The sequence below is a fragment of the Brassica napus genome, chromosome C4 (genome assembly GCF_020379485.1).
Source record: "Brassica napus cultivar Da-Ae chromosome C4, Da-Ae, whole genome shotgun sequence".
In the NCBI taxonomy this organism is placed as follows: Eukaryota; Viridiplantae; Streptophyta; class Magnoliopsida; order Brassicales; family Brassicaceae; genus Brassica; species Brassica napus.
The window spans coordinates 61,749,129-61,769,638 of record NC_063447.1 but is presented as its reverse complement, the minus strand read 5'-3'; the positions used below and the strand labels follow the sequence as shown (position 1 = coordinate 61,769,638).

Genomic DNA, 20,510 nt, shown 5'->3' with positions numbered 1-20,510 from the left:
AATTCCATTGATTTAAACTTAGTAAAACTTTCATACTTATGTACTCAAGATTATGTTTGGTTTAAGTTGACATCACATAAGTTTTAAGCAAATAAAATGTTAAAGTTAATAAATTTACAGAAAATAAGTTTCATAATTAAAAAATTATCAAAGAAGTATATATCACACAATTAATCAAATGAATTACAAATTTTTTTAATTAAAATTTCATAACAAAAAGATTAATATAATTAATAAAAATCAAAACAGATTAATAAATATAAAAATAATACAATTATATAGTTTTAAAATACACTAAAATAAAAAAATGTTAAAACACTACTTATAAAAAATATTAAAAATATTGATTTTGTAAATTAGATTTTGTTAAAAATATTCTTACGCTTTTAAAATGTGAGTCAAAATCTAATTGTAATTAAATTATAGCCGAGTCGATCATATTTTAATTGTTGAAATAATATATTTAAACGATCTCTAACATCTGCATCAGTTTTTGGTTGAATGAAATTAAACTCGGGATGTTAACTACATGACATCATAAAGTCGAGGGATGTTGTCATGCATAACATATACTTCGTGTGACTAGGTATACATTAGTTTAGTTTGCATGGTTAGCCATGTGATGGTCAATATTTCATGTAGCCAGCAATCATTTTTCCTATATATAAAGCACACTGGTTTTTCTATTAGTTTGCAGTTCATGAACTACTCTTCCTCCGGCTCTCTTTTATATTATTAAGTGTTGGTTTTTTTTTTTTTTGGTCATCATTAAGTGCTAATATTGACTCATATGAGAGCCTTATCGCACTGAACTATACCAAGATTGACGCATCACTTAACACTTATGAAAAAGCTGCTGAGAGTCTTCTCTTTTGAAACCCAAAACTGGTATGGATAAGTAGAAAGAGAGAGAGGTCACCTAATACTTTCAGGCACGTGCAAGGCCTTACCCATAAAACAAGCCATCAATATCTCCACAGTCAGGCACGTTCTTATCACGTGCCAAGCCTATGGGCCCCTTACAAATGAAGCCCATAACGTTTTGAAAAATTTAACAATCTGCGTCTAATTTCTTATAATATTGTTAAGTACCCCCAATAAGTTTCTAATTGCACCTAAATGACCCTTTCTTTCTTCGAATAAACATTCTCAGCGACGGGGATCTCTCTCTCTCTCTCTATCTCCGGCTTAGATTGGGAAACTCCTTCCTCCGCGACGTATCTCAGATCCGTCTCGATCTCGAGGTTTTCAATGGCTCCGGTCTCGGCGCTCGCCAAGTATAAGCTCGTGTTTCTGGGAGATCAATCCGTCGGGAAGACGAGTATCATCACTCGATTCATGTACGACAAGTTCGACAACACTTACCAGGTTTAATCCGATTTTTTTCCTCCTCCGATCTAGCGTAAGGATCTCGCCGATGCACGAACGTTAGAGCTTAGTTTTGTTGATTTTTGTAGATCCGTTTTTTCTGATCTCGCGTTCGATTCTGTGTTGTGATCTGATTTGTAGATCGTTAGCAAATGTAACAATCAGTAGTTAAGGATCATGCGTGTGATCTCGTTTAGCTTGATGAATGGAAGAAAGTATGCGATCTTGATTTGTAGATTGTTGTTAATGTATCAATTAGTGGTAAGGATCATGTTTGCGATTCTCCTTTAGCTTCTCGTTGCTAGTGATTTCGTGTGTTGTGATTGCTCACTGTTGATTGTTTGTTGTTCGCACTTGAGAATGTAGTCTAGTAGAAGATGGTAGAAACGGAATGGATACTTATCGAAGTAGTTCTTAGTTGATGAATGATTCAGTATATGATCTTGATTTTGTAGAATGTGATCATTCTTTTTCATTAGATTTATACCCAAACGATCTCCCTTTTTCTCAGTTGTTTATGTTGTTTTTTTTTTTAATATGCAGGCCACAATTGGTATTGATTTTCTATCAAAGACAATGTACCTTGAAGATCGAACTGTCAGACTGCAGTTGTGGTAAGATCTGGAACCTCATTTCAGGTTTCGAATAAACTGGCAGATGATAGTTTGATGATTAACATTGAGAGATTATTCATATGACAGGGATACAGCTGGGCAAGAGAGGTTTAGGAGTCTTATTCCGAGCTATATCAGGGACTCTTCTGTTGCTGTTATTGTCTATGATGTTGCAAGTATGTGGACCTTCTCTAAACTTTTCAGTAACACATGCATACTTTCCCATATTTGAGATGTTGGGGATGTGATATTTAAATAGTCTTATGAGTACATTGTGTTTTGATTTCTTCCTTGTTTTGATCCATTCAGATTCTTGCATTGTGAAACTTGATCGTTTTTTTGTTTTTTGTTTTTCCTGTTGACATATAGGCAGGCAATCGTTTCTGAACACTGCTAAGTGGATCGATGAGGTTAGGACAGAGCGTGGTAGTGATGTCATAGTTGTGCTCGTGGGAAATAAAACCGACCTTGTGGACAAAAGGTTAGGACAGAGCGTTTACTGTTTGTTACTACTGATGGCGCCTTACTAATAATTAAAAGGGTTGTTTTCTCAGGCAAGTGTCAATAGAGGAAGCAGAAGCCAAGGCTCGTGAGCTTAATGTAATTTTCATCGAAACCAGTGCCAAAGCGGGCTTCAACATAAAGGTAACAAAGGATCTTCTCTTCACTTATTTCTGAGTTCTCCTTGAAACAACAAATAAGAAAACAAAAACTGCTACTTGTACGTCCTCTTCATTCATATGGGTTTACCTTTGATACTCTCTCAACACTTGTTTACCTTTTTTACTTGGATATTGCTAGGCTCTTTTCCGCAAGATAGCAGCAGCTTTGCCCGGAATGGAAACACTGTCTTCAACAAAGCAAGAAGATATGGTTGATGTGAATCTCAAGTCTTCCAATGCCAATGCATCGTCGGCTCAGCAGCAATCAGGAGGATGCTCTTGTTAAAAAAAAAAAGAATTGGCAACAAACATTATAGAGAACAAAAGAACATACTCAGAAAAAGCCCTCGCATGATCTTGATCTGTTATTATCTTCTTCTTTGTGTAAAATTTTTGCCTTCTTCTTCATCAGATTGTTTTAAAAGGGAGTCTCCTTGCTTTTAGTGTATGGTTTGTCCCTCACTCTAAAACTGTTGTTGTCTTTTGGAGTTTTAAAGACTATGCTTCACTACTTTTGTTAAATATTGTGATTTATTGGTCTCCGAAATTAAATTATATAACTTTGAGCTATATTAAGTAAAGAGTAGACATTCTTCTCGTTTCTTCCTTCCATGTCAGGCACATGACTTTTGGTCAGGCCAACGGTGGATTAATCTTTAATCAGTAACCATTTACCATACAAACAATTTGGTCTTTGTTCTTTATTCCACGGGAACTGAAGTTTCACAGCCTCACTAACTCTCAACGGATTCTTTGCAGCTGACAAAATTAAAACCAATAGCATATGATAAAGCAAGCTTTCCCTTATCTTCAACATATGATTTTGTATCTCCAAGCATTGAAACTAAGCTGACAGTCAAAAAGGTTTTCCATTGTTCACATGACTCAAATAACACCAATTATTAGTTACCGAGGACAATCGTGAATTAGATGACTGACAATTGCTCTAATCATCAAAAGTTTTGGGTGTTGATGTAAATTACATGAGTATATAAATACAATGTTGTTGTTTATCTACAAAATGTTTATCAAAAGCAATTTTATGTTTTACGCTTTTTTACCACAAACAAATGGAAAAAGGGCTTGACCTAAGAAGATTTTAATTAGTTTATCAACTAAATTATCCATATAAAACTAACAAATAAAGCGCTTGGATCTGATTCTATGAAAGCATGGTTACTAAAATCCAATTTTAAAACAAACATATCCGCCAAAATATAGTTACAAGCTTCTTATTCCAGACTAAGGGCATTTGCATCAATGAAATTTGAGTGGGGTTCATAACTTTAATTTTTTATTATTCTTTTTTTACTTTTTCGTTTGATTAAAAAAAAAAAAATTAAGCAGACCAATCGCGGACCACCACGTAGCGTGGGACCCGCGATACAGTGATGAACTAGTTGAACCTGCAGGAACTGAGTTCACAAAAAAGAGAATATTTTAATATTTTTTTTTTTTGAGAAAAGTGTCAACTTCTGCATTGAAGGTTCAATGCAGAAGCTCTAAGACTTCTGAATTGAATTGGATTGTATTGTATCTTTCAATTTTGAGATGAGAGTTCTAGAAGTGAAGAAGAGAATTCTACAAAACAATGCAAAAAATATGTGATCCCTACAAATATGAATAACATCGAGATGATTACTTTCTATTATATGATGCTTAATTTACAAAACCATAAAATGGTTTATAATTATATCAAGAAGGTTGAATAAATATTTTGCATCTGATTTATATTGATTGATATATAATAATGTAAGGCGAAAGTGATATCATATCAGAAATATTAAAGGTTGCCTAGTTCATATAAAACGGCACATGTTATATATTATGATCAATTGATTTCATGTGTAAAATTTGGACGTATGTATCATATTCTGTTATTCATTTTAATTGTTTACACACTCATATTTTCTAATAAACTTTTCGGTTGATGACTAAACCGGTTCAATATGATAAAGATTGGTTATAACTTGATTTGAAGATAAAGAGAAAACGAAAAAAAAAAAACATTTACCAGTTTAATATACAATGAGAAACTTTTTTCATTATAAATAAATATATATATATTCCACTTCTCTATATGTTGCTATAGTAAAGCCACCATATAACTTACGTTGAATATTGTGAGTGACATTTTAGGTAATTTCGTATAGAACGGTCAAATTATAACCAAATAAAGAAAGAAAGAAAAGTCAACGGCGGTTATCAGCTCTACCTAAATCGGCCAGCTTCTTAGACCGGTTCGCGCTAAAAGACGTCGCCGTTGAAATGTGTGGCTTAACCGGAGATTTTGGATGATAACCGGTATATCCAAAAGAACAGTTAGGCTTAGCTCTCACTAGCGGACTCAAGCACAAACCCATCGTCGCCGCCGCCGTCTTTCTTCTTCCCGGAGTTCCCGTCGCCGGCGTTCTTCTTGCTCTCCCCGGAGAATCATCAAAAGATTCCAGCTCGTTCGCCGGAGACATTCCTTTGCAGTAGCTATGCCTAGGTCGTTGCTGGTGATGATTTGATTCGGCGGCGATCAAGTCCTCGATGTAACACGTAGTAGTTTTCGACCGTGGGGAGAGGACCTTGGAGAACCATGACCGGTCTGTTCCGAATAAGGTAGAGAACCGAGATAAACCGGTCTGTTTCTTCTTAACCGATCGGTTGGTTTCAAAGACTTTTGCCGATGACTTTGATCCTTCTCCGCCGTAAGAAGCTAAAGAGTCTCCTCCTCCTCCGGCGTCGGAGTTTCTAGCAGCAGCGTAAGGAGAAACAGAGCGAGGGAAAACCAGAGGAGGAGGAGGAGGAGAAGTTCTTGAATGGACATGATGATGATGATCGTTGTCTTCAGAGGCGGCGAGAGAGAAGAGACGTTCACGGAGACAAGAAGCGCAAACGCCGATAGTGCTGCTGGAGTCAACTGTATGTCTCTTACACCTCATCGGAAAATTTTGAAAATATTGAAAAGACTCTGGCTGAGAGAGAGTCTTTCGGTTTCTGATAATTATAAGAAAACTAAGAACAAGATCCGTTGAGTCCTATATATATATATATATATTTATTTTTTTTTCTTCCGACTCCAAGTATCACTTTTGAAGAGCAGAGGGGAGATGTACAGAGAAGAAAATCTCCGGAATAAATGGAAATTTCAGATTTGGTTTTAAGAAAATGTAAAATACACTTTTATGTTTGCTCAAAAGAAAAAAGAGAGAGAGAGAGAGAGTAAAATACACTTTTATGTAATAAAAGTTTGACACGTTAGCATTTGGTTAGGATAAATTGAACAAATGTCGTTGTAAAGATGACTATACTTATGATTAAATATAATCTCATCCATATTTAATTAACGTCATTATCGTTTTTTTTTGTGTATAGTGGGAAGATGAATATTTCATAGTTTTTTTTTATGATTCGTGTTGCCGTTGACATTCGTTTTCTTATCATTGTCAAAACAAACATCACTTCATCACATATGGGCTTATGTTATGAGTAGCTTAGTAGTTGATACTTAAAAATTCACTAAACGTACTCTTAATTTGACTCATTAAAACCATATTAAATCGGATTAGACAAAGAGTATTTTGGGACGTCGTATTATGAAGAAATGCATAGAAAATTCCATGGAAAACTACCAAATTGAAGTATCCTTATATTCTGAATAACAACACGTTTTAAACTTGTACAAATATGGTTATTATTAGAGTGCCTTGTCTAATTGTGATATTCTTCAGTCTATGTGCGTTGATATTTGAAATATTCAATGATAAAATTATGCCATATACTGTATTAATTATATGAAAGTGAATTCAAAGATACGGTATGAATCAAATCTACATTTACATGGAAACATTAGAAAATAGTCTACTTTCATTTGAACCATTTTTAAAAACAAATCATGAAAATAAATACTTAGTGGTGAATGGTGTGATAAATATTTCTTCAATGCATATACATTTAATTAAGAGGAAAGACAAGTATGTGACGGTAACAAAAAAAGATTGGACGCTAGTGGATGGTGGAAGCCGACAAGTGTTAGGTGTTACGAGTCGTCGTCGTCTTGTATAAAACCCACACGCTTGTTAGTCCGTTTCTTCTTGGGATAGAGTTAGACCACGTGAACGCCCTTCTCTCTTGCTTCTTACTGGGGCCACAGTGCTTTTCGCCTGCATTGCAAAATATTTGTATCATCACGCTAGGTGAGAAGTAGATGGGACAAGTGTGACATTAGTTTTATTGAAAATTGAAGATATGGTGTGCCTATGTTGTAATTCTTGCCTATGTTGTAATATTTGCTAGATACGTATCTTGAATAATTTTAATTATAAAAAACATTAGAGAGATGTGTAAAAGGTTTGATATAAACATGTATACTTTATACTTGTAAAGAATTAGCAATAATTGGAATTTTGAACAACATTTTTTTTTTTTGAACACAAGGAATTTTGAACTACATAAAACTTGAAACTACTACCAAAATATTATTTAGTTTGAATAATTGTGGATATAGAATATTAAAAACATATCGAAAGTACTTAATATTAGCCATATATATAATTTGTTAATAGATAACGTAATAATTATGAGATAAGATTTCAGTTACTTTTTTTTGAAAAGACAAAAATCATACTTCTTCCGTTTTATAAAGAGTGTCACTTAAGCATTTTTCACACATATTAAGAAACTCATTAAAATGGATTTATGTTTTCATTGATATCACATATCTAACCAACAGTATTTTAGATAAATCGATTTATTTATAAAATCAATGCATTTTGCAATTAAATTTGAGCTGAAAGATTGTATAAATTGCATTGATATTGTAGAATGACACTCTTTGTGAAACAAAAAGAATGAGTTAAAGTGACACTTAATATGAACAGAGGGAGTATAATATATGGCAAAATATCAATTAATTAAGTATTTTGACTCTTTGTAAAACAATAAATAATAGATTTGACTCAATTTTCAAAGTTTAATACTTTTTATTAATTAGATTGGACTGGTTGGTTAATCACATTGTAAACGCCCGCTCTCTATTTCACCACTTGGTTTCTCAAAGTCCATGCTCGTGGCGTAATCTCTCTTCTTCGTATCGGAATCATCGAGATAAAAGTGAAGATGGCGACGATGGAGAGCTTGATCGGTTTGGTTAACAGGATACAAAGAGCATGCACTGCACTCGGCGATTATGGCGGCGGAAACAACGCTCTCTCTTCTCTCTGGGAAGCTCTTCCTTCTGTAGCCGTCGTCGGTGGCCAGGTTCTCATCTCATCGGACATAACTCTCACATGACTTATTAGGCTTTTTATCTTACACCTTGTCTTTAACGTTGTTTTATGTTATGAATGTAGAGTTCTGGAAAGTCTTCTGTCCTAGAGAGCATTGTCGGAAGAGATTTTCTCCCTAGAGGATCTGGTTTGTATTACTTAACCTAAAAACTTTAGATTGATATAGTTAAGACCGGCCTTGGACATAGCTAGGTCAAACATCGATCACTCCTAAAATTTTAAGAACTAATATATATATGTATATATATATATATTAATTCTTAAATTGTTTAAAAAATTATACTAAATTGTTTATGATCCCAAAATTTTAGGAATAGTCTTTAATATAGTAAACAAATGGTTAAGAGGTTAAGAGATAACTTGTTCCGCAGGTATTGTTACGAGGAGGCCTTTGGTGTTACAGCTACTTAAGACTGAACATGGAACAGATGAATACGCAGAGTTTCTCCATCTTACCAATAAGAGATTCACCAACTTCTGTATGTAAATGAATGAATGTGTGTTTGTGTTTGGCTATAGTGAATACATCACATGTTAGTTAATATTGAAAACTATGTCATGTGGCAGCTTTGGTTCGTAAGGAGATTCAAGATGAGACTGACAGAATCACTGGGAAGAACAAACAGATCTCTCCAGTTCCTATTCACCTCAGTATCTTCTCTCCCAATGGTTGGTTGTTTTGTTGCAGTTCCTATGATATGTTCTTGTTTTTCAGACATGTTTTAAGATCCAGCTAACATCGGTTCTCTTGTTGTGTTCTTTTGAAAACAGTTGTGGATCTTACTCTCATTGACTTACCTGGTTTGACTAAAGTTGCTGTTGGTATGTTTTTTTTATTTGGATCTGCTTCTTTTGTTGATGTAGTTTCTTGTTAACATTGTGATTTTTGTTTCCAGAAGGACAGCCAGAAACTATAGCTGAAGATATTGAATCCATGGTTCGCTCATATGTAGCAAAGGTGAGTATTGCTTACACTCTTATTGGCTTGGTGATTCTGTTAAACTTATATACTATATATCTAGTCACACTTCTTGTAGTTTGATAGTTTTGATTATGCTACTTATGTTTTGTCAACAGCCAAACTGTCTTATACTAGCAATATCTCCTGCCAACCAAGACATAGCCACCTCTGATGCGATCAAGCTCGCCAAAGAAGTGGATCCAACAGGTTTGTTTGTTTTGTGAGTGTTATGTATATCTCTAAAAATATGATATAGTTTTCTGAATTATCTCATTGTCTTAGGTGATAGAACGTTTGGAGTTTTGACAAAGTTAGACTTGATGGACAAGGGAACTAATGCATTGGATGTAAGTGTCTTCCCACAAGCCTTGATCATTCTTCTTTTATTGTTTTCTTGTGTTTTACATAGTAACTATGATTGACACAATAGTGAATATTTTCATAAGGTTATAGAAGGAAGATCATACAGGATGCAGTACCCTTGGGTTGGGATAGTGAACCGTTCACAAGCAGATATTAACAAGAATGTTGATATGATGGTTGCAAGAAGGAAAGAGCGAGAATATTTTGAAACCAGTCCTGACTATGGTCACTTAGCTAATAAAATGGGTTCAGAATATCTCGCAAAGATGCTCTCTAAGGTTCTTACTCAATCTAACCCTAGCACATATGAATAAGCTTGTGTTATTCTGTTTTTGTTATGATGGTCATTGTGTTTTTTTTTTCCTTCCAGCTCTTGGAATCTGTTATAAGGGCACGTATTCCAAACATCATAGCCTTGATAAACAGAAGCATCGAGGAACTTGAAAGAGAGCTAGACCAATTGGGTAGGCCTATCGCAATTGATGCTGGAGTGAGTACATATATTTCTATGAACATCTTCCACCTTGCTATAGATAGTTGACAAATGTTAACATGTGTCGCTCTCAGGCTAAACTATACAACATCTTGGGAATGTGTCGTGCATTTGAAAAGATATTCAAAGAACATTTAGATGGCGGGTAACGCACCACACCACTATTGAATCTCTTCTTGATTTCACCTGACTTTCTTGTAACGGTGGTTTAACAACTCTTACTAAACTTTGATCAATAATGAATCTTAGGCGTCCTGGAGGTGCACGTATATATGGAATCTTTGACTACCAACTTCCAGGAGCCATTAGAAAGCTTCCTTTTGATCGTCATCTTTCGTTGGAAAGTGTTAAGAGGATTGTCTCACAGTCTGATGGCTATCAACCTCATTTGATAGCTCCAGAAATGGGTTATCGTCGTCTCATTGAAGGATCCCTACATCTTTTTAGAGGTCCAGCTGAAGCTTCTGTGAATGCTGTACGTTCCTTCATACCTCTATTTTACCTGTGTATCCAAAGTCGCTTTTGGACATAAACAACTGAAATATTAGCTTATGGTTTCCAAAATTTTAAAAATAATTTGTATAAAGATAGGTTCCTAGAACTATTTAATTTTTTTTTATAATTAAAATCCTTACTAAATTGTATATAGTTTCTACAATTTCAAAACCGGCTCTGAATATATTTATATATGTAATAAGACCGTAACGATTATGAGTGTAACAGGTTCACAGTGTCTTAAAAGAGCTTGTCAGAAAATCAATAGCAGAAACTGAGGTGAGTTTAGTTGTTTTCTTTGATAGTAAGTGAAAAATGTTATTGATTCATGTTGGTAAACAATACAGGAGCTTAAACGGTTTCCTTCACTACAAACTGAGCTAGCTGCTGCGGCAAACTCATCTCTAGAGAAGTTCCGTGAAGAAAGCATGAAGTCGGTTCTTAGGTTAGTCGACATGGAAGCTTCATATCTAACTGTAGATTTCTTTCGTAAGCTTCATGTAATGGACACACAAGGAAGCCAAAACACATCTCTTTCATTACCAACCACAGTAGAACAGAACGGTGAAAAACAGTTCAGAACGATAGCTTCAAATGTAGCTGGTTACATCAAAATGGTCGCAGATACACTTGCTAACACCATTCCTAAGGCCGTTGTTCATTGCCAAGTCAGACAGGCGAAACTCGCCTTGCTCAATTATTTCTACACACAGATGAGTCAGCGTCAGGTATATATGTACCTTACTCCGGTTAATTCAGTTTGGTTTTGGTTTGGTTCGGTTATAATTTGAGGATTGTATCATGTCTTTTGGCAGGGGAAACACTTGGGGCAGTTGCTAGATGAGAACCCTGCGTTGATGGAAAGGAGGCTACAGTGTGCAAAGAGGCTAGAGCTATACAAGAAGGCTAGAGATGAGATTGATGCAGCGGTTTGGCTTGGATGATGAAGCTAAGTCTCCATGTGACAGAGTCATGTGATTAAGGGTTTCATATGTTAAAGATAATATACATAACCAACTAAGTCTAATGTACCAAAGAAGAAGCAACATGATTCGTTGCCTTGCCTCCAGAGTTATTTAGTACTTGATTATAGTTATCCTCTGTATACTAAACCACAAGTCACATGACCAATAAAACTTAGACATGTGGAATAAGTTTTAAAAAAAATTTGAAAAACAAAATCTTATTTTTTACAATTCCAACTACCTCAAATCCTAAAATTTCTCAAAATTCTCATTCCACGTTTTCTTATCTAACTGTTTTCTTTTCTATATAGCTTCTTCTCTAACTTTCCACAGTTTCAATATTATGGCTGTGAATCTTTTTAAAACGATCAAAACAGTAAAGAACTTCTAACTTTTATTGGTCTTTCTTTTTTTTTTTTTTTTTTTGGTCAAAGCTTTTATTGGTCTTTCTTTCTGTCAATTTCTCACAGTCCCCTCAAAGGCTCAAACTCCACTATACTTACCATATGTATAGAGCCCAAACAGTAAAATAATTCAGATTTAAAATGACCCTTGAGTATACTTCTGTTTGAAAGCTCCAAAAAGAATCTATACTATATTAAAAGGGATATATGAGCTCCATTGAGCCTATCCACGTCAGATTAAAAAATCAACCAATGAACAATTTGGTTTTTGCCACGTCACACCGTCTTGGGCAGTGTTTGGGCTGGTTTTTTTTTGATCCGTGAACTGAACTATTTGGCCCAAAAGTCCAGTCCAAGAGAAACCCTAGAACCTGAGACTGGGTCGATGATTTCCTTCCACATCTCCACTTTTGAGCGGATCCTCTATCTCCTAGATCCATCGTTTCCTCTTCTTCAATAGATCATCGATCTCCTAGCTATTCACGAGGAGAAAAGGTTTCTACAAGCATACAACAAAGAAAGGTATCTCTAAGTCAAAGCCTTCTTTCCGGAAAGCCCCTCCGAAACACGCAGCCACCCAAGTTTCTGATGCTATGCAGCAGGAGATGTTGATTTCGCATGGCTTCTTCGATGTCAACGGTACCGTTTACTTGAGATCGTTCTCTCGACTGCACAACTTCGTACACTTCTTCCTCAAATTCGCTTTTAATTGTTTTCACTGAGTCAATGGCGGGTCGTGGTAAAACTCTCGGATCCCGCGTTGCCAAGAAGGCGACGTCTCGGAGCAGCAAAGCCGGTCTCCAATTTCCCGTCGGTCGTATCGCCCGGTACTTGAAAAACTGCAAGTACGCGTTCGCCGGAGCTCCGGTTTACCTCGCCGCCGTTCTCGAGTACCTTGCTGCGGAGGTAATTTCTCGATTCTTTAGATCTGGTAGGTTCAGTTTAGGATTAATTTGGTTCGGTTCAGGATTTTAAAAGGAGATAAACCGAATCGAAACCAAATAAAATTTGGGTTAGTTTTTCCAATTTCGGTTTCAGGATTTGTCGGTTAAAAGGTTAAGTTCATATTATTTCGGTTAATGCTTATGATATAGTTGGGCTAAAGATATTTGGGCCTCGCTAAGAAACCCATTTAAATGGCCCAATTGAGTATCTTATTTAAGCCTAGAGTTTATCATCTGCAGATTCTGTATATATACACACTTGCCGCGGGAATCGCTTCTCACCGGAGAGATACGTATCGCCGGAACCACCCCGTCGCTTGATTCTCGATTCGGCGGAGAGATACCCTAATTTCTCTTTTATTGTTGAACTCAATCGAAGATAAGGCAATGGTGAAAAGCGAAGTGAAGACCGAGAAGCTTGATGACATCACAATCAAAGACCATGAGCACCGTCGTCGCGTGGTTAGCTCCGCCGAGGCCTTAGATAGAAAGTTCAAGAGAACCGTCCTCTGCGTGGCGAAACCGTCTTACCTTCTGAGTCTGCTTGAGCGAAGTAGTACCCGATGCAACTACCTCAAACGGTTGCCGAAGATCCTTAGTGAGCTGCTTCGCCAGAGAAACTGGAGAGAAGCTAGCGGTGTACTTAGCGTCTTGATGCAAGGGACTATGGGAGATGGGTCTCCTTCCATGAACCGCCTCAAATACGAGGTTCTGTCTTTTTCTTTTTCTTTTCCGAAATTGTGTCTGTGTAGGTTCAGTTTAGTTAAACCGTGATTTAGTAAAGCGGTTTTGGGTTTTTGTTGAATTTTTGAAGCTAGCGGTGTACTTAGCGTCTTGATGCAAGGGACTATGGGAGATGGGTCTCCTTCCATGAACCGCCTCAAATACGAGGTTCTGTCTTTTTCTTTTTCTTTTCCGAAATTGTGTCTGTGTAGGTTCAGTTTAGTTAAACCGTGATTTAGTAAAGCGGTTTTGGGTTTTTGTTGAATTTTTGGATCTATGTAGGTTCTTGAATTGGCTGGAAACGCGGCGAGGGACAACAAGAAGACGAGATGCCACGTCATATCCAGTTGGCTGTGAGGAACGACGAGGAGCTGAGCAAGTTGCTTGGGGATGTGACGATTGCTAACGGATGTGTGATGCCCAACATTCACAACCTTCTTCTTCCCAAGAAGGCTGGTGGTGGTGCTTCCCCGCGTTCCGGTGACGACAAGTAGATTTAGTTATGTGTTTGTGGGGTTTTGACGAGGAGGTTTTAGGTGAATCTCTGTGTACGTTTTAGAGTCTTTTGTAATCCAGTAACAATAATAGTGGAGAGAGTGTCAACAATTCGAAGAACAAGAGTGGAAACATGAAATCATAGATTTTTTTATCTATTTATTTTGTCATTTCTGGTCTGAATAATGAAAGTTGATATTATCTGTTCTTTGCTTCGGTTTGCGATGAATCCGTAAAATTCGAAGAGAATGGTATATACTATGCTCTGTTTGCTGCTTAAAAATTTGACTTCGGAATTTTTTTTTTCTTTTTTTTTTTGTAAAATGCTTTACCTCTGAATTTTTTTCACAGCACGTTTCTACGACCTAACCTCCTTTTTCAATTTTAAAAATAATCTGTTCAAAAGCACTTTCATGAGAAATATTATTAGTACAAATTTATTTATAACTTTTAACAGAATAAATATCTATACTAATACTAAAAAAGATATATGAGTTCCATTAAACCTATCCACGTAAGCATAAAAAACAACCAATAAAAAACCTTCTTAAAAACCTTCTTTTTTTGTAAAGCACTTTCATGAGAAATATTATTAGTACAAATATTATTTATAACTTTTAACAGAATAAATATCTATACTAATACTAAAAAAAGATATATGAGTTCCATTAAACCTATCCACGTAAGCATAAAAAACAACCAATAAAAAACCTTCTTTTTGACACGTAACATTAGGTTTCTTCTTCTTTTCATGTTTGCGACCTTCCCCAATTTTTTTCCAGAAACTTGAAGCGTCTTTCCAATCTCCTCTTCGCATCTCCCTTCACTACTCCTATTTAAAACAGTTTGTCCAATCTTTCATGCGATCAGAATCGCGTTCCTCTATAGGAAAAGAAGATAAAGTCATGGCCATGAAATTTGTTAGATCCACCGGAAATCTTGAATTCTACGGTTCCAAAAGCAAAGAGATTTATCAGGTTTGTGTCTACTCCATTCATTATTCATTCTGCTCAAAATAATTTCATCTGATTCTTTATGGGTGATTCATTGATGTTAGCTTGATTCTTAAAAATAACTGCAAGATCATATCACTGTTTTCCATCCACATAATCTCCTTTCTATTTAAGCAGAGATAAGATCCGAAGGAATGTTAGTTTAGAAGCGTAACCCGTGTTTCGATCCTGTCGGAGCTCCACCGCGACCACCGAGGACCATAGTCAAAAGCGTAACCCGTGTTTCGATCCTGTCGGAGCTCCACCGCGACCACCGAGGACCATAGTCAAAAGCGTAACCCGTGTTTCGATCCTGTCGGAGCTCCACCGCGACCACCGAGGACCATAGTCAAAATTTCATTCGGTTAGTTAGCTTACATATATATATATTTATATATGAATACCTTTCTAAAGATTCAATAAGAATATTGTTTATGTGTGTCAGTGTGTGCGAATTCGAATCATTTTTCTTGATTGGATTGAGTCAGGGGAATAATTTGAAAGAATTGTAATATATATGGCTGACACCTAGATTGAACTGAAAGCTTTTTGGTTTAAAACTTAACTCTTGAATCATTTCCTCGACTTTATATATGCTTTGCTTTTCTGTTGTATGAAATTCTTTGACAGTTACGAATGCTCACCTCAGTTAATGACGGGATTGTCAAGAAAACCTATAAGTAGTCCAAGAAGATCAATTTTACAGTCGTCTAAACTGTTTGTCTGCTTTCAGCTGCAGAAGGGTAAGTGACAATCACTTCTATGGCACCATCTCAGAATGTACTGCCAAGTGGATTCGGCTTAAAAATCTATAAGGTTATCATTCATCAACAAATTTTTATTACTCTTACAGTTTGTATCTCTGCACCATATAAACTGTTTCAGATCACGGTTAACCAGATAATGAACAATTTCAACTGATTAGCAAAAGGAAACTGAAGCATGACTCATGTTTAGAGCTATATATTTTTTTATATGACTGGTATAAGCATCATCCCAAATCTATCTAACAACTGTCATCAAGATCCTGTTTTTTTTTTTTTTTTTGGTTTGTCGGTGACAAATCCATTTTTTAAAGCCTATGTGTCAGTGACTCTCACCGTTTGTAACGATTTGGTGTCATTGTGTGTAGGACTTGAAGTTCTCAACCTTCCACCTGATATCCAAGAGATCCTACAACACTTGAGAATGAGAGTACTGCAAGAACCATTCAGTGGCTCTAAAATCATACATGGGGAAACTATCCGAGCATAAGTTTGGGGCATGTGACTGGTACAGTGTTGCGTCCTCCAGGATATGCACATTCTTGGTGTTCATTCTCTTCTTATTATTTTGATAGAAGGGAACTGACTGCTTTTCCTTTATTAGTGTCGGTGGCTGAAAATCCTTCTAGCTACGGTTGTGAAGTTGATCAGCCTTTTAGATAAGATTGTGACAGGTGCTCAGATGGGAGTTATCAGTCTCATAATGAGAGGTGAGCATATATTTCTCATGATTGTATTGCAAAACCCTCCTGCAGGGTCCTATTCTTTGAGGGAAAATATATATGGTCCCTTGATCTCCGGTTGGCTTCTCTAACTGCAATCAGGAATTGGTCAGTTCACTTACAGAATGTATGGCTGCAATTTCATATCACTTTATGTGCTGATGTTCTGCCCAAAACTTAGTAAGGCTAATACAAGGCAATGTTTCTTCTTTGCAGGTGTTCTTTACATTAAAAGAAAAAGATTCTGCCGGGGAGATCCAGTTGAGATGGATCACCATAATCTGCAATGCTCCCCATCACTGATTAAAATTTTCCAGAGATCGACTGCCTGATGGAATACTACATAGAAGGATAGGCAAAGCTAAAGATGAAGATTGCAAAGGGTGATGAATGTGATTAGGATAAAATGTGATAAAGAATAAGATTAGTGGAGTGCTTGAGAGATAAGTGTAATTGTTCAGTTTTGTTACTTTCTGCGACGAAGTTATAAATATCCGTTGCAAACAACTTGAAACTTCTGTTTCCATCTTAATATCAAATGTTTACTAAAAAAATTAAGGAAATTCTTAGGAAAATAGCGACAAAGAAATGAGAACTTATGATGTAATTTGTAATACGAGCTATATTGGAGCAGCTAATTACTGTATAAAAGATTGAGATCTTGTGTGAAAAAAATTAAAGTGATATAGTTGAAGGGCAAAGTAACCGGCTATTTTATTAGACATTTCAATATAAACATATAAGTAATTCTTCAGCTGAATAGTTAATTTAGAGGGAAGGGGAGAGAAGGAATTCTTCAATGTTGATTTGCATCAAGGCACTCAGAGGCAGTCCCGTTCGTGATCGGACCTCCAAGGGTTCGGTTGCCTGTATATACAAGGTACTTTATAATGTACCTCAAATTATGACAAATATAAACATGTGATAATCCTTGCCTGCAAAATATAATATTTGATTATAAAATCCGGTACTTTACTTAAACAATCAAAGTATAACAATCAAATAAACCTCCGGTTTATACAAATATAAAATAATCTTTGTCATTTATAAGTGTATAAAATAGTCTTTAATTGTTAATTAATCAGCTCCAGATACAGTTTATTCTTATTTTGATGTCTCAAAGGTTTATGTTTATAAATGTAAAAAAAATTAAACAATTAAAGATTATACGAATACCCCGGACGTAGTCCGGGAAAATCCCTAGTGGGACATAAAAGTTTATCAACTACGAAGGAAACAAGGTATTTCTCTACTTCTTTTTACTTATAAATTGATTTTAATATATGTTTTGTGACTTCTCTTTAGGAAATTTATGTTATCTATTTACTATTTCAATTGTTGCAAATAAAAAATTGGGAGTACACCCTGAGTTTGCAGAAATATATGGTAAAAAAAGTTTGCAGAAATATTTTAAAACAACAGAATATCAGTATTATTTTTGTAAAGTATTATCCCAGTTCATCTAAAAGATAACTTTAAATAGAATTTGGATTCCCTGCGAATACATTTTTTGTTCAAGGCTCTAAGTAAATGTTTGCTACTTTAATAATTAGAAATAGAACAATGAAAAAAATGTAGACATTAAAAATAATATACATGTGTTTTTAGAACTTGGAAGATGATGAACGTGTTTGAGAACAATTGTGAGAAAAATCTTATATCTGTTTATTGTAGCATTTAAATATATTTATTGTAGCATTTAAATATATAAATATATATATATATATATATATATATATTATTTTTCATAATTGATTTTCTATTGAGTCTCACTCTTTATATTAGGTCTCAAAATATCATAAACAATAAGTATATATTTTTATTATATTTTATCATAATCTATCATAATTTTGGGCTCTTTGTATTTAAAATAAAAATGTATAACTTAATGGAAGATTTATTTACAAGAAAATACAAATAAAAATTAATGAATCAAATATAGTACTTTTAACTATATTTTTTATGTGTTGGTATATATACCAAATTTTAAACATAAAATACTTTCAATATATATCTATTTTAAAACAACATAAAAATATTGTTTTGCCATTTACAACCTCTTTGTTTGATGCAACTATTTTAGATGCAATTATTATCCACATATATATAGAATATTTAATTAGTATAATCATTTTTATTGATAATTCAAAAATTACAGTTTTGTTATCAAATAATTTTAAATACAGTCATTTTGATTCCTGCGAAGCACGAGGTTAACACTAGTAGTCTTATAGATTATAATACCATCTCCAACCATTAGAAATCATGTAAGGTTCTAAAAAAATAAAAATATTCATACTTTAATTGTGCAATTAAATTTTGATATTTTTTTAAATCATTAAAATGGTAGTTGCATGACATATGGATGAAAAATATTTAGAGCATGATTAACCCCGGTCTCTTAGCCGGGATTCTTAACTCATGATTTGACATTTTTTTTTACACTTTTCGGCTAAGAGACGGCTCTTATATCTCTTATTTAAGAGACGGTTCTTAGCTTTTCTTAGTTAAAATCTAAGAAAAACTAAGAACCGTCTCTTAGCCGACTCCAGTTAAGAGACTGAGTTAATTATTTAATCATGGTCTTAGAAGTAGTTCTAAAACAAGGGTTTTTAAAACCTTTTTTACTCTCTCTTCATTTCTTTTTTATTTCTTTAATTTTTAATAGAGGAGTTCTGATCGAAGAACTTCCATTGGAGGTGGTCTAAGTTTTTTAGTTATAACTATCACCTTCAGTTATAAATTTGGATTGTGGATTGGTAATACAGAAGCTCTTTACTTGAATCCATCTTATCGTCATCGAGGGAATCTGATTCCTGAGATTTGCTTCAGAAATACACAAGTAGAGCACGGTCTAGACCTGATGGATTATACACAACTTGTATTTGTTTTGATGTTATAAATTTGTGAAATTAATGGTCATTGGTCACAAACCATCCAATAATTTGCTTCTTTTCTGAGCCAACACTTTTCAAAGTTATATATTTATTAGCCGGGCCCAAAAACATGAACAAACTTGGTCTGATCGTGCTAGCTAGTCGTATCTCTGGTAACGCTAAATAATTGACGTTTTATGTGATGAGAAAGACTGAAAGAGACATTAGTTTGCTACTTTGTTTTGAAGGTAAGTAGGAAAATAAACTACGTAAAATGTGCTGAGCGGGTTTCTTATTTATATATATATATATATATATTTTTTTTTTATATATTTTCTTGAGGGTTTCTTGCACCAGATTTTTATTGTTAAAAACTATAAACGAGCTTTGCAAAGTAATTTTCGTAGATGAAATCTGGACCTCAATATCACATTATATACTATTTTCTAGGCGTCCGACTTTGACGTGAAGGCCCCCGACACATTCAAATATCGTCTTGAATCCGCTCATCTTCGAGTGAAAACTCCTATTTTCTTAACTTATCTCTGTTTTGTATGTTATGTTTGTTGCCAAAAAAGATGGATAATTCTCTCTTTCTACTAACGAAGAAGATTAAATATGAATGAAAATAAGTTTGTGTTAAAAAAAAAAAGCTTTGCAAAGTAATAAACTAATTAATCTAAGCTTCATTCACACTCTCTTCTATCTATCTTTTTCTTTCTCTCTAGACTCTAGTATATAATATAGCCATCATTTAATAAACATGGACTCGACTATGATATAACCCATTTAATATATTTGATGATTACTAATTTTTATTCAAGAAGTATCCTATCGAAGTTGACGAGTTTTTATATTACAGGTTGCTTAGACCATCTCTAATGTATTCATCTATTTTTACCTCTAAAATAGAAATGAGTTTACTTCAATATATTTCTCTAAAATAGAGATTTCTACATATAGAGCAAAATACAGAGAAATGTTATTTCTTCTTCTATAAATAAAGGAAAAAATAGCAATCTCTATTTTAGATGCAAAAATAGAAATAAGTTGGAGTAGTTTTGCCTTTAAATACTATTATACATGTAGAAACAGAGGTGAGTTAAAGATGCTCTATATTAGTTAAGCAGTACGTCCATGAAAACTACACAGCATATCAGATCGTCACCGTTGATTTAATCCGAACAGTTTAAATCAAGCCCGTCCATTTGATCATGATAAACCCTATACAAACACACTAAACAGAGAGCTGTGCCAACATCTTCAGAACATTTTCTCCGACAATACTTCAACTTTTCTCAAAAATGCTTGCAGAATCTTTAATTAGTTTCTCTCAGTTGATTACCAAATCCGTCATTATCACCTCCGTCTCCGTCTCTTCCTTAGACTCGCT

At 34.7% G+C, this 20,510-nt stretch overlaps 3 protein-coding genes and 1 long non-coding RNA gene across 6 annotated transcripts; 3 read left to right on the top strand and 1 right to left on the bottom strand.

Annotated features, from left to right (window-relative positions):
- Nucleotides 1–1,108: 1,108 nt before the first annotated feature.
- On the top strand, nt 1,109–3,216 carry LOC106371227 (ras-related protein RABH1b-like). The gene is made up of 6 exons (XM_013811267.3): nt 1,109–1,368; nt 1,912–1,982; nt 2,070–2,158; nt 2,352–2,463; nt 2,537–2,627; nt 2,784–3,216. Exons 1-6 carry the CDS (start codon nt 1,252–1,254, stop codon nt 2,928–2,930), a joined length of 627 nt encoding a protein of 208 aa, XP_013666721.2. The 5' UTR covers nt 1,109–1,251; the 3' UTR covers nt 2,931–3,216.
- Nucleotides 3,217–4,246: 1,030 nt separating this feature from the next.
- LOC106429225 (heat stress transcription factor B-4b-like) lies at nt 4,247–5,867 on the bottom strand. The gene has a single exon (XM_013869970.3). It carries the CDS (start codon nt 5,572–5,574, stop codon nt 4,837–4,839), a length of 738 nt encoding a protein of 245 aa, XP_013725424.2. The 5' UTR covers nt 5,575–5,867; the 3' UTR covers nt 4,247–4,836.
- A 1,705-nt stretch (nt 5,868–7,572) lies between these two features.
- On the top strand, nt 7,573–13,971 carry LOC106370208 (phragmoplastin DRP1D). Of its 3 annotated transcripts, XM_048755290.1 has the most exons (18): nt 7,573–7,891; nt 7,984–8,047; nt 8,292–8,399; nt 8,488–8,589; nt 8,692–8,742; nt 8,817–8,878; nt 8,998–9,088; nt 9,164–9,228; nt 9,328–9,522; nt 9,615–9,734; nt 9,812–9,882; nt 9,987–10,212; nt 10,461–10,511; nt 10,580–10,960; nt 11,048–12,507; nt 12,786–13,253; nt 13,360–13,436; nt 13,551–13,971. In XM_048755290.1, the coding sequence occupies exons 1-15, from the start codon at nt 7,751–7,753 to the stop codon at nt 11,174–11,176; spliced, it is 1,857 nt and encodes a 618-aa protein (XP_048611247.1). In that variant the 5' UTR covers nt 7,573–7,750; the 3' UTR covers nt 11,177–12,507; nt 12,786–13,253; nt 13,360–13,436; nt 13,551–13,971. The 3 variants fall into 3 exon arrangements, with proteins under 3 accessions (XP_048611247.1, XP_048611248.1, XP_048611246.1); XM_048755291.1 differs by lacking the exon at nt 13,360–13,436; XM_048755289.1 differs by having other exon boundaries at nt 12,786–13,436.
- A 798-nt stretch (nt 13,972–14,769) lies between these two features.
- On the top strand, nt 14,770–17,879 carry LOC125585711. The gene is made up of 4 exons (XR_007322699.1): nt 14,770–15,119; nt 15,489–15,571; nt 15,888–16,368; nt 16,458–17,879. It is a non-coding gene; the product is annotated as an uncharacterized LOC125585711 (long non-coding RNA).
- The last annotated feature ends 2,631 nt before the right edge of the window (nt 17,880–20,510 follow it).

Excerpts from the sequence above, each read along its gene's own strand:
- LOC106371227 (XM_013811267.3), top strand. The coding sequence starts at position 1,252 with ATGGCTCCGGTCTCGGCGCTCGCCAAGTATAAGCTCGTGTTTCTGGGA. Across the intron at positions 1,983-2,069 it reads ACTGTCAGACTGCAGTTGTG|GGATACAGCTGGGCAAGAGA; the intron begins GTAAGATCTGGA and ends TTCATATGACAG. Across the intron at positions 2,159-2,351 it reads TATTGTCTATGATGTTGCAA|GCAGGCAATCGTTTCTGAAC; the intron begins GTATGTGGACCT and ends GTTGACATATAG.
- LOC106370208 (XM_048755291.1), top strand. The coding sequence starts at position 7,751 with ATGGCGACGATGGAGAGCTTGATCGGTTTGGTTAACAGGATACAAAGA. Across the intron at positions 9,735-9,811 it reads CTATCGCAATTGATGCTGGA|GCTAAACTATACAACATCTT; the intron begins GTGAGTACATAT and ends TGTCGCTCTCAG. Across the intron at positions 10,213-10,460 it reads CTGAAGCTTCTGTGAATGCT|GTTCACAGTGTCTTAAAAGA; the intron begins GTACGTTCCTTC and ends TGAGTGTAACAG.
- LOC106429225 (XM_013869970.3), bottom strand. The coding sequence starts at position 5,574 with ATGAGGTGTAAGAGACATACAGTTGACTCCAGCAGCACTATCGGCGTT.